The 13,290-nt window shown below is 37.6% G+C and overlaps 2 protein-coding genes and 1 pseudogene across 2 annotated transcripts; 2 read left to right on the top strand and 1 right to left on the bottom strand.

Moving 5' to 3' along the window:
- Positions 1,451-3,476, top strand: LOC104761046 (annotated as a pseudogene).
- On the top strand, positions 4,405-5,343 carry LOC104761045. Its single transcript, XM_019240069.1, has one exon. It carries the CDS (start codon positions 4,405-4,407, stop codon positions 5,341-5,343), a length of 939 nt encoding a protein of 312 aa, XP_019095614.1.
- Positions 9,256-9,944, bottom strand: LOC109130484 (uncharacterized mitochondrial protein AtMg00810-like). Its single transcript, XM_019240068.1, has 2 exons — positions 9,508-9,944; positions 9,256-9,397 (listed from the first exon to the last, which is right to left on the bottom strand). Exons 1-2 carry the CDS (start codon positions 9,942-9,944, stop codon positions 9,256-9,258), a joined length of 579 nt encoding a protein of 192 aa, XP_019095613.1.

Genomic DNA, 13,290 nt, shown 5'->3' with positions numbered 1-13,290 from the left:
CAACTAACGCCATGTTTAGTGCCAAGCTTCGGGAACACGAGTTGTTCGGAAAGCCGATAGCGCAACCGATCACCGTGCACCGAAGGGACTATTAGTCCCCGTCTCTAATGTGTGCAAAGCCTATGGGGTTGGTTGGTTGTATGGCTAAGTCACAAAGGGATGAGTCAAGGATAAAGTTACATTCCGCTGCGTATAAAGGTTTACAAAGCAAGAACGCGAGCCAAAGCTAAGTAAACAGGTCAAATCAATGGATGTTTGGCCGGGAATGGGGTCAAACGAAAGTCGTGATCACGNGCCGAGACCGGATCGGGGTCTTTCACATATCTTCTCAACCAATTTAGCATATGATACATCACTAGATGATGTCTTCATAAGAAAAAAATAAACTTCCTTATCTTCTCTTGAAATCCATCGTACATCTTCTCTGATACTTGAATAGTATCCATCATAAAGAAAGCGTATCACTGAAGTCTTTGGCATTGTCACCTGAAAAAGAAAGAGAAAGAAAACAGTCAATTTCCATTTTTTAGTAGCAGTTCATAAACATAGTTGTACACATCTGTCTCAGTTGCACCAAATTTTTGGATCCTTAATTTCCTACATAGTTGTACCAAATGGTCCCAGTTGTCCCAGATCTGAAATTCTCAATATTTTTACAAAATCCAGCATTCAAGCTCAAATTCAACCTTTCTCAATCATAATAACCAACGCAAGACCTTCATCCACTAAGAAAACTAGTCTACTAACCTTAACAAGCATAAAGACCAAATAAATTTATAAATCTACAATTTTTCCAATCATTCCAATTGAGATTCCACAACAATTTTACTAAACAATGTTAATGTTATATCTAAGGTAATTTTTGTCACATTGCTAATCTAGAGAGTAAGAGAGTTTAAAACTACCTTCAAGTGAGTGTTAATCGTGGATGAAGAAGAAGAAGAGACGGAAGATGATTCAAAATCGTAAGAATGAGAGAGGAGCTCAATATCGGATCGTTTTATTACATTTTTGGCAAATGAGAGAGGATAAAGAGTTTTTATTATTGATTATTTTTATTTTTTCTTTTTGGGATTTAAATTTATAATATAATATAAGAAATGTATAGTGGAATTTTGATGATATTAGAAAAGATAGGGATAACGAAAATAAGTAGGAGTTTTTCAAATTGGATTTGGACCAAAACGCGCAGAGATTAAAATTCATATAATTGTTTAAAACAAATAATAATTCATTATTTTGTTTTTTAAAAGTCATTGTAATGCAAAATTGTCATCTTATCTGTTTTTTTTTTATTTTTCTGTTTACAATTAGTTTATAATTTTGTCCTCATGGATTTTTTGAATTGGTTTTTGTTATTTTATTCTCAAAAATGATCTTTGTTTTATTTCTTTAGTTAAAACTTAAAACTTCTTATTTCTAAAAAAAATAAAAAAAAATAAAAAAAAACTGAAAACTTCTTAGTGTTTTTTGTTTTGTTTTGAGGCCATTGACTATGCCTTGTTGGCGTCACAAACTTGAGCTACTAGCCAACGACCGATGGCTAGTCTTCGTCTGTGCCATGTGGATCCAATCCGTAGCCGGCGTCGGTTATTTATTCGGCGGCTCTATGTCTCCGGCGATCAAGTCATCCCTTGGTTACAATCAGAAACAGATCGCTCTACTCGGCGTTGCTAAGAACCTCGGTGACGCCATCGGATTCGTCTCCGGTGCTTTATCTGAGGTCTCACCTTCCTGGGTGGTTCTAATCATCGGATTCGGCTATGGTGTTGTTTGGCTCGTCGTCACTGGTCAATTGCCTAATTTGCCTCTCTGGATGGTTAGAGATGATTCAATTTTTGCATAAACACATTCGTTTTCTTGGTTTAAGTAATTTTGATGCTCTTAACCAATTTTGATTTGTGGTATACTTAAGATTTTTAATCGGTTATAGCATTAAGTTGATTCCACGTTTGATCTCATTCCACTCTGGGGACTTGCTTGCTTTAGCAAGCACTTGATTTAATGTTCTTGATTCTAGTTTTGTCAACTATATATAGAAAGTAACAGTTTTTTTCTTTTGTTCGTACAGTTGTTTGTTGCTATATTCGTGGGAACAAATGGAGAAACCTACTACAATACAGCATCGCTTGTGTCATGCATTCATAACTTCCCGGAGAGCCGTGGTCCTGTTGTTGGAATCTTGAAAGGGTTTTCTGGTTTGAGTGGAGCAATCTTGACTCAGGTTTATTTGATGTTCAACCCTTCTCATGATTCTTCGGTTATTCTCATGGTTGCTCTTGGACCACCAGTAGTGGTTCTTGCTCTGCTATTCATTGTTAGACCCGTTGATGAAAGGAGTTGCAGAACGAACTTGTGGCTCTTTACGGTTTTTGTGTTGTTCTTGCTGTATATTTACTAGGACTGTTGGTACTTCAGAGTCTTGTTGATATATCTCAAACTACTATCACAACCTCTGGAGCTATCCTTGTCGTTTTCATGGTTGTTCCGGTTATTGTCCCTTTTTCATCGGTTTTCATCTATGGTAATAATGTCACCTTAATGAAGTCCGAAGAAGGAACTTCCAATGTGGATGAGCATGAGGTTAAAACTTTGATTGAGAGAAGTGACATACTGCCGAGAAGAAAAGAGCACCGTGTATAGGAGAAGATTTTACCTTGTTACAAGCTTTGGGACAAGCTGACTTCTGGCTTATATTTATGTCTCTGGTTCTACAACAACACCAAGATATTTGTCTCACTGATCAGCATCTTGAATTTTCTTGGCCGTGTTGCTGGTGGCTACTTCTCTGAGCTAATCATACGGTACAAAACCCTCAAAACCATTTCACTTTCACATCAAACATATTATGTTATAGACGCAACTCTGTTTCTTACTGACGTTTTCATCACTTTCTTCTTCTTGACAAGAAAACTCTCACTTCCAAGAACATTGGCAATGTCTGCGGTTCAGGCGATAATGTCTTTAGGGCTTTTCTACTATGCAATAGACTGGCCAGGGAAGATCTACGTAGTCACCATTGTAATAGGAATGGGTTATGGCGCTCATTGGGCCATTGCTCCTGCTTCAGTCTCTGACATTTGTGGCTTGAAGTGCTTTGGTTCTCTCTATAATTTCCAGATTACAGCTTTGCCTATTGGGTCGTTTGTTTTCTCAGGTGTGATTGCTAGCAACATCTATGACTACTACGCCAGAAAGCAAGCTGGAACCACCACAGAGACTGAGTCGCTCGTCTGCACGGGATCAGTTTGTTATTCTGTCACGTGTGGTCTCATGTCCATGTTGTGTCTAATGGCCATGGTGTTTAGTTTGAGTGTTGTTTATAGGACTAGGAAGTTTTACTTGAGGCTTCACCGAGTCTCAAAGACTTAAAGATTTTGTAATTGCGTAAGCATTTGTCATTTAGATCTTTCGAAGATATATATGTAAGCAATTTCTACAAGCTTCGGTTCCATCAAACATGTCTAATTAGAGTTTATATGTGTTGATATTAAAAGATAATTAGTCAAAAGAGTTCAATGCGTTTAGACAGTTTTGTGTGTTATGATAATTGTGTTAAAAAAATAATAAATAAAATATCTTATTACAGTTTATAGAGAAATAAATAAGTCTTTAATTTGTTCAAATTTTTTTTTTATAAAGCAAAAAGAGAAATAAATCCAACACATATATACTATAAATTGATTAATTTAGACAAACACTAATTGCAGAGTTTGAGAATGGAAATAACTTAAAATTGAGCACTGGAAACTTTGACTAGATACATTTTACCATAAAAAAAAAAAAATGCTGTTCGAAGCTCTATAAATTGAGCTTCTTCATCGATTAATCTAACGAAGAAGCATAAACAAAATCACCTACTACAAGTCTAAAGCTGTTCTTTTCTTGGTTGTTTTTCAACGTAGAGGTATGTATATATATATATATATATATACTTTCATCACATACGTTACAATGCATCATTCCTTTCTCAATTATGTTATGTAATATGATATGAATATCTCTCTTTTGATGGTGTTTTCAGATATTTATTAGCTTCAATTTTAGAGACATCAATATCTTCGGATCTAACTAAACGTACATGGTTTTGAAACCCGAATCTGTTTTCATGAGTTATTGAAGTATTTTTGTTCCTCTTTAGATCTGGACATCTATATTTGAAACAGATCTTACGGAAAATATATTAATTAATTAGAAAAACAATTTTGTTGGATTTTAAACTTCATGATTGATCTATAACGAATTTTAGGGCGCATGCAAACAATCTAGTTGGATTTTAAATTTCATGATTGATCCATAACGAATTTTGGTTCAACTTATGTTTTACAAAACTTATGTCTTCATTGATTTGTTATACTATACTCAAAAAGCTTTCTCTCTTATCGGTTCAACTTTGTTCAAGAAATGGACGCTGGCGACGATATCGATAGGTTCCTACAAAATATCCGCAAAAATAGAGGCAGACGTGACAGACTCGAGAATACTCCAAATATAATTGGAGGTGCTTCTGCTGAAAAGGCTTGGAATGGAATCAAACAACGCCTTAAGAAGATTTCATCTACCTCTCAAGACAACAATGGTGGTGCTGAAGAGATAAGCCCTCTTCGATCTAAGTTTGTTATAGATAATGATTTCTATGACTTTGACAAGGACCGAGTTGAAGCTTCGTTTAAAGAGAACGAAGTATGGGCAGCTTATGGTGGTATTGATGGAAAGCCCCGACTATATGCACTGGTGCATAGTGTTGTCTCTCAAGAACCGTTCAACTTGTGTATTTCTTGGCTGGATATTACCAAAGATGAGGAACCGGCTACAATGAACTGGGTTGATTCAGGTTTTTCCAAGACAAGCGGACGCTTCTCAATCGGGGAACGAATCAACACCACAGCTCTCAAGCTATTCTCACATAGACTCAAGTGTACAAAAGATGCTGAAGGGTTTATTCACATCTATCCAACCAAAGGTGATGTGTGGGCTTTGTATACAAACTGGTCGCCATCTTGGGGAGACGAAGATGATTGGGACGATGAAGAAGATCGGAACGAGTATGATATCGTTGAAGTGGTTGAAGACTTCGATAGGGAATTAGGTGTAATGGTTTTGCCATTAGTGAAGGTCCCTGGATTCATATCTGTCTTTCGTCGCGATTCTGATCAGTTGGCATTCTCAGTCAAAGAAATGCTCAAGTTTTCACATCAGGTGGTCTATCACAGGCTCACTGGTCAGGAAGGTGAGAATGTTCCAGAAGATTGTTTGGAGCTTGATCCAGCAGCTTTGCCACCGGAGCTTTGGGGGGATCTCTCGGAGGACGAGCTTCTCACTGAGGACGAGATGAGTGAATGAGAGGATTAAGTCAAAGGTTTTAACCGGAGTCTGATACCCTGCTTTTTTTTTTTTTTTTCGTTGCTTTTTATATTTGATTCAAGAAACTGCATTGAAGCTGAGTCAGTATTGATTCAGTGAATTTATCTTTACTCTTAATTTTGTTTTTGGATGTTGTTTGATGCTCCTAGCATATGGTTGTATCTTGAAGCAGGGTTTTTCAGATTGTAATGAGACTTTGATCTTATGTTTTCTATATCATTTTAGAACTCATATCTCCATATATGCATACTACAATAGAAAGTAAGCCAGACCCACCGGCCACCACAGAGATTGAGTCGCTCATCTACACTGTCTCGGTGTGTCATTTGTCGTCTCAATGTCTCATGTCCATGTTGTGTCTAATAATTAACAATGGTGTTTTAATTGAGGCTTCACCGAGTCTCAAAGACTTGAAGATAATGCTAAGATATATATGTAAGCAATTTCTACAAGTTTCATTGGAAGATATAGATCAATAGTAGGAAATGTGAACGCAATTTACGTATAAACTGGAGCTCACGTTATAGAATGTAATATTAAAACATAATACTGTAATTAGCATAAAGAGTTAACTAACCATCTTGTTTACTCATATCCTGTTTTATATTTGGAAGCGAAATACACATCAATGACATCATGTAACACCCACAAATCAAATTTCCGGTTTGGATGTCCATAGACACCGGTCGACACCATTTAGCGGTTTGTGCTCGGGCTGTTTCTAATCTCCTTTTTGGCTTGGTTTAGTGGAAAACCCTAGGCTCGGATATTTAAGGAGAAAACCAAACACCCTTGTTTCTATTAGCCACTTTTTGTCCTCCAAAGAGTTTGAGAAAAGAGAAATAGTTTCCTGTGAGTTTCCTGAGAGTTCTAAGCCTTTTGGAGTCATTTGTGCGTGTGAATGGAGAACTAAGGCTAAGGACATGTTGGCAGGGTTGTTGTTTCAATGATCAATCTCACTGTTTTGCATGATCTTGTAACACTATTCGGACCCACAAGTGATGCAAATGAGATCAGTAGCGGAATGCTTTAGAAAAGAAGCCAGAAGAGCAAATATTGATGTACATAAGTACAAAGTGGGAGATCTTGCTGGAGCCAAAAAAATTGTTGTCAAGAAAAAAGATCTTGATTCTGAACTTTGTGGTCCTCTCCGTCTCAATGTAGTTCCTCATGTGCGGACCGCTTTTGCAAAAAAAAAATCAACGGTGAATCAACTGATTGGTATGCTGTTTTAGCGGTTGATCCAACTGCATGCGGATCATAAAACGATCAAAAATGGTTACAAAGAAACTAGTTCTTGACATTATCTGTGACGTTGGCGACTCTATGGGTAGCATTGATGAAGCAAACAAGATATTGGGTGATGCATGGACATCTATGAAGAAATCTTATGACAGGAGCCGCCAAATCAATATAATTCTAGAATATGGAGGGAGACATGATGAACTCGAGATTAATCCAGGAAGTTTTTTGGGCTGAAAAGACTACGACTACAATCAATGTAAGTTATGAAAGGTGTGCATATGCTTCCTAAAGATTGCTCATTTGCTTGGAGCTTGATGCAACAGCTTTTTTTCACTGGATCTTCTCGTAGTTCTCACTTGGGAGGATATGATGAGTGAATGGGAGGATTAAGTAAAGGTTGTCATGGAAGCTTAAAACCTTTTTTGTTTTTTTTTTTTGTTTTCATTCTCTTTTTTTTTCCTTTTGAGATTTGATTCAAGGAACTTTAATGAAGTTGAGTTAGTATTGGTTATGTACTAATTCAGTGAATTTATCTTTACTTTTTATTTTATTTTTGAGTGTTGTTTGATGCTCTTAGCATATATGGTTGTATCTTGTATCAAGGTATTTCTGATTGGAAAGAATCATATGTTATATAATTTTAAAACTCATATCTACCTCCAAATATTTCAAAAATTTTACTTCAGGCTTCACCAATAGTGTAAGCTATAACTATCTTTTGCTATTTAACTGAAATAATAAAATAAATATTTTATTCTTCATCTAAGTGATTGTTATTTGCAATGGAGATTACCGAATAAAGTTGGTTAAACATTTTAAAAGAATATGGCTATTTTTAAATGATGAACCTGGCAATGTTCAATTTTGGTTGTTTCATTTTCTGATCACTCCTTTTTTCACTAAGAGGAAATGACACTAGATAATAACCCGTGCTATTGCACTCGATGAAATTTTTGTTTGAGATATTACATTTGTAAATATATTTATTTAGTATAACATTTATTATACAAACATATATTGGTTTGAATTCATCGTTTAAAATAATAATAGTTTTACTATAAATTTTAGATTGACATGATGGCAGATCTGGATCGAATGTGAACTGAATTAGTGTTCGGTTAGATTTTTATCAAAATATTTAACTATCAAATCAGATAAAGCCACAGAAAAAACTAAAATTTAATGAACCAAATGATTTAAATAAAATTTTTAACCCGGTCAAACCCGTCCGCTAAGCCATCCCGCAACGGGTTTAAATATTTTAAACCGCAAAATATCTTTACATCTGTCCCGCTTGAATTCGTGAGATTTGCGGATAACCCAAATGCATTTTAATAAATCATTTTTCTAATATATAAAATATATTTAAAGATTAAACTTAATTTATATTAATAAAGTTATGTGATAAAAATTTTAAGAATAAGACATTTGGTTTTGTTTTTTTTGTTAAAAACACAATGACATATAGCTGTAAATAATAAATCAAAATGAGGTTAAATAACTAAATTTATCTCGAGCTCTGTGGCGGTGACACATCAGCTTTTTCAATAGAATGTTTCTCTATTAATATATAAGGGATTTAAAGCTTAAACTTAATTTATATTAATAAAGTTATGTGATAAAATTTTTAAGAATAACACATTTGTTTTTTTTTTTATTAAAAACACAATTGCATATAGCTATAAATAATAAATTAAAATGAGGCTAAGTAACTAAACTTGTCTTGACTTTTCTGAGGACGACACATCAGTTTTTTCAATAGTTTTTTCAATTGAATGCTTTTCTATTAATATATGGGGAATATTTTCTTCTTCGTGTAAATAAGTGATTGTTATTTGCAATGGAGATTACCGGATAAAGTTTGTTAAACATTTTAAAAGAATATGGCTATTTTTAAACGATGAACCTTGCAATGTTCAATTTTGGTTGTTTCATTTTCTGATCACTCCTTTTTTCAGTAAAGAGGAAATGACACAAATGGACGAATCAAGGAACATAAATTGTAGAGCAAAGCTCTAATTCCAAATATGTTGGTAAAACAGAGGTGTCAACAAAGATGATAGACCCGAGAACAAGAATAGTTTTGCGAAATAATATTTTATTGTTTGATGATTAAAACTGAATGAGACTACATGAATATATAGAAAGTAAACGTTACTGACAAATACATAAAAGACACCCATTAACCCATAGACTCATTATGTTCTACAATTAAAAGATTACACCCAACTTGATTAGAAATCAGTGACAAATATTTTTAGTTTACCCATTTATTTATTTTCATGTTTGAATCAATTTTCAACAAAGAAGAAGCTAGAAGAGTGAAAGCACTGTGAAGAAATATTTCGAAGACTGATCTTGCTGGAGCCGAAAAAAATAAATATTATCACACATACATTGTAAAGTACATACGAATGGATGATTCTTACTGAGTATTACGATTAGTATTTATATAGGGTATGATCGTGCTAGAGTAAATGTACAACAATAAATATAATATACTAGTTAACATAACTGGAGATATGTCTTATATTCCTAGGAGGTAATTGATCTAATGGAGATAGTGATTGATCTAATCATGAATATGATTGATCTTCTATAGGCCCCTCAAGATGGAGGGTCTTGGGGAGACTCCAATCTTGAAAGTCAAGTCCTTTGAACAGTAGGAGAGAGAGGTTTGGTAAGTAAGTCCGCCAATTGATCACGAGTAGAAACATGAACAACACGCAAAGCTCCATCTTGAACCATAGTCCGAATGAAATGGTAATCAATGGCAATATGCTTCATCCTAGAGTAGAAAACAGGATTAGCACACAAATAAGCAGTTCCATGTTATCACAATAGACAGTTGGCGTTGATGGTAATGAGAGACCAAGCTCCGTAAGGAGTGAACAGAACCATCGGAGTTCCGAAGCCGTATTAGCACCTGACCGATATTCAGCCTCCGTTGATGACCGCAAAACCTCTGTCTGCTTTTTGGAGGACCAGGAGACAGGATTATGACCAAGATAAGTCACATATGCATTAGTAGAGACGTAATCATCTACATCACCTGCCCAATCCGCATCAGAATAAGCATGTACAGAGAGAGGATTATGTCGTTTTAAGAAAACAACATGAGTAGGTGTGCCCTTTAGGTACCTAAGAACACGTTTCGCAGCTTGCCAATGTTGATCTGTTGGTGAATGCATGTACTGAGACAATCGATTGACTGCATAAGAATTATCTGGTCTTGTAAAGGCCAGATATTGAAAACTGCCCACAATACTTCGATATTCACTTGGATCCGCAAGCTTGTTGCCCGAGTGTTGTGAGAACTTTGGAGTAGTGGCCATCGGAGTAAGAGCTGGTTTTGCAAGTAACATGTTTGTTCAAGCCAGCAAATCAAGTATGTACTTCTGTTGATTAAGATGAAGACCAGTAGGAATGCGAGTAGCTTCAACACCCATAAAGTAATGCAAATCTTCATGGTCCTTGACGGAGAACCTTGTAGCCAGTCCATCAAGCGTCGCATTGAGAAGAGTCTGATCGTTTCCTGTGACTAAGATATCATCTACATAACCAACATATAGACAATAGAAGGACCAGCTCTCAGGATAAATAACGAGGTGTCAGCAACCGAGTTAACAAATCCAGTAGCAACAAGATAATTCCGGAGTTCAATATACCAGGCGCGGGGAGCTTGCTTAAGACCGTATATAGCTTTACGTAACCTGCGCACGTGATGTGGTCGATCAGGATCAACAAATCCCGGAGGCTGAGACATGTATACCTCCTCTGTGAGAGTTCCTTGAAGAAACGCATTGTTGACGTCAAGTTGACGGATCGGCCAATCGAGATCAACGGCAACGCCAAGAACAATGTGAATGGTTGTGGTCTTGATTACCGGAATGAAGGTTTCAGCATAATCCAAGCCTTGTTGTTGATTATATCCTTTAGCGACTAGGCGAGCTTTATGTCAACTGATGGTGCCATCGGGTTGTACTTGGTTGTAAAAACCCAATGACATCCCACAATTGTAACTGGAGGAGACAGAGGTGGTACCAGATCCCATGTATGCATTCGAATTTGAGCATTGATTTCAGCAGTCACGCTGGACGCCACCGTTCATCTTGGAGAGCTTGGTGAGTAGTACGCGGTTGATAGTCGGGTGAGGAAGCAACAGTGGCAGAGAGAACATACCGTGGGTTTGGTTTAACAATTCCCTATTTGGCTCGAGTATGGATTGGATGGTTGTTGTCAAGATGGGCAGGAACGGGTGGAGAGTGGATCAAGGCTGTGGAATTTGAGGATGTTGACGGAGAGGTCTGGGTTTTATTTGAAGCAAGAGAATTGTGGCGAGAGGAGGACGATGAAGAATGATTGGTATTGGTGGTCGGAGTTTCATGTTGGGAAGGAGGCGAAGACGATGGAGGTGTATTAATGGGCGTTGATGGACTCGTATTTGGTAATGGGCTTTGTGGCTGAGAGTGATGTTGAGCCGTGGGTTGCGGTCCATTTTTTGAAGGAGCAGTGGGCTCAGTGAGAAAAGAGGAGGAAATCGAGTTTCAAGAACTTACCTGAGAGAAGGACGAACCAGAGGCGGATGACGATGACAAAGAGTGAAGGTCCAAGCACGGGGGAGATATCACAGGCGCAAAAGGCAAAACCGAAGTTGATAATGGAGTTATGAGTGGCGAAGAGGAAGTAGAAGTCGAATCAGAAGTCGTCGAGACCACCGGCATAGGAAAGACGAAGGGGAACCGGGATTCATCAAAAACCACATGTCGTGAGACATATAGACGATTCGATGGTAGGTGAAGACAGTAATACGCACTTTGGGAGAGTGAGTAGCCGAGAAAAACAAAGGGTAACGATCGATTGTCCAACTTGTGAGAAGCATACAGACGTAACCATGGGTAACATTGGCAGCCAAAAATTTGCAGCTTCTCATAATGTGGTCGAGTCCCAAAAAGCTTCTCAAATGGTGATGACATTGTAAGGACTGGTGTAGGAAGACGATTAATCAAGTACACTGCTGTAGCTAAAGCATATGGCCAAATGCTTTTAGGAACCGAGGCTTGAGACAGCAGAGTGAGACCAGTTTCCACAATATGTCTGTGTTTCCTTTCTGATAGACCATTATGTTCAGGAGTGTGGAGAGGAGTTGTAAGGTGAGAAATGCCATGAGCAGCCAAAAATTCACGAAGTGCAATAAACTCACCACCATTGTAGGAATAAAGTGTGCTAATGCGGGTCTGAAATTTATTTTCGACAAGGGTTTTAAAAGCTATGAAAGTGTTTCTGACTTGTGATTTGAGTTGAAGAGGGTAGAGCCAGGTATATCTAGTAAAGTGATCCACAAGTACAAGATAATATTTGTAGTTATCATGAGAAGTGATTGGAGAGGTCCAAACATCAGTAAATATGTATTCGAGTGGTTTAGTAGAAACGATGGTAGAGTGAGTAAAGGGAAGCTTAGGAGATTTATTCAATAAGCAGTCAGAACATGACTGTGAAAAAGACATTGAAGAAGAAAGAGGAAGAGAAAATTGAGACACAACTTTATTCAAAACGGAGGATGACGGATGACCAACCCGTGAATGCCAGGAGGAAAAAGGAGCTTTAGAGGTAGTAAACACAGACATTGCAGTGGCTTGTGAAGCAGGGACCGACCACTCATATAACTCATTCTTGGTTTCGCCTTGGAGCAATAGGACCCCCGTGTTGAGATCCTTCACCTGAAAAAGGGCAGGAAACAGGTGCACAGAGACTTGATTATCATTACAGAGACAATAGGCAGAAATAAGATTTTTCTGTATATGAGAAACATATAACACTTTATGAATCTCTAAAGCACGATGAGAAGATGGAAGGGAAGTGGAACCCGTATGAATGACCGGAAGAGTAGATCCATCTGCAATCATGACATCATCACCACCGTTGTAAGTTTGATCGAAGGAGAGGTTGTGAAGATCTGACGTGATGTGATGCGTTGCACCACTATCTAGAATCCAGTTACTTGCCGTATAAGGAGCACCTACGGCCATGTTTGCACGGGGTTGCCATGGGGTGTTAGAAGTGTGAGAAGAACTAGCCTGAAAGGTGGACAGCTGAGGACAACGACGAGCACTGTGTCCCTAAGTTCCACAGATTTGACACCGCCCAAGATAAGGACGAGGACCACGGGAATTAGGACGAGACATGGTGTGGAGAGGAGAGTTGTTCCTGTCCCAAGTGGACTGTGGAGAGGACGACCAGTTGGTGTTCCTTGGACGATTGGAATGGCGATTGGTGTTGTTGTTGTTATTGGTGCGTTGAACAGCATTGACAACGACCGGAGTGAGAGGAGAGTACAGAGATGGCACATAGAGAAGCTTAGATTCATGATTAATCAAGCGTTCATGAATATATGCAATCGTCGGAGGAGTGTCTCTGTCGTCGATTTGATCAACAACAGATTTGTATTCTTCTAGAAGACCACCAAGAATAACCTCGATCTGATCTTCAATGCCTTCAGGTTTGCCAAGAATTGCAAGTTGATCAAATTTGGTAATAAGACCTTGAAGATACACTTAATGGTCTTGTCACCTTTCTTCCAATTAGTGATATGAGTCTTGAGTTGGCGGATATGAGCACAAATAGGATTGGCATAAGTGGAGGCTAAGGTCTCCCATACGTCACGAGCAGTAATGGTGCGAG

This window comes from Camelina sativa, chromosome 18, assembly GCF_000633955.1.
Source record: "Camelina sativa cultivar DH55 chromosome 18, Cs, whole genome shotgun sequence".
Taxonomy (NCBI): Eukaryota; Viridiplantae; Streptophyta; class Magnoliopsida; order Brassicales; family Brassicaceae; genus Camelina; species Camelina sativa.
This window is presented reverse-complemented; position numbering and strand designations above follow the sequence as displayed.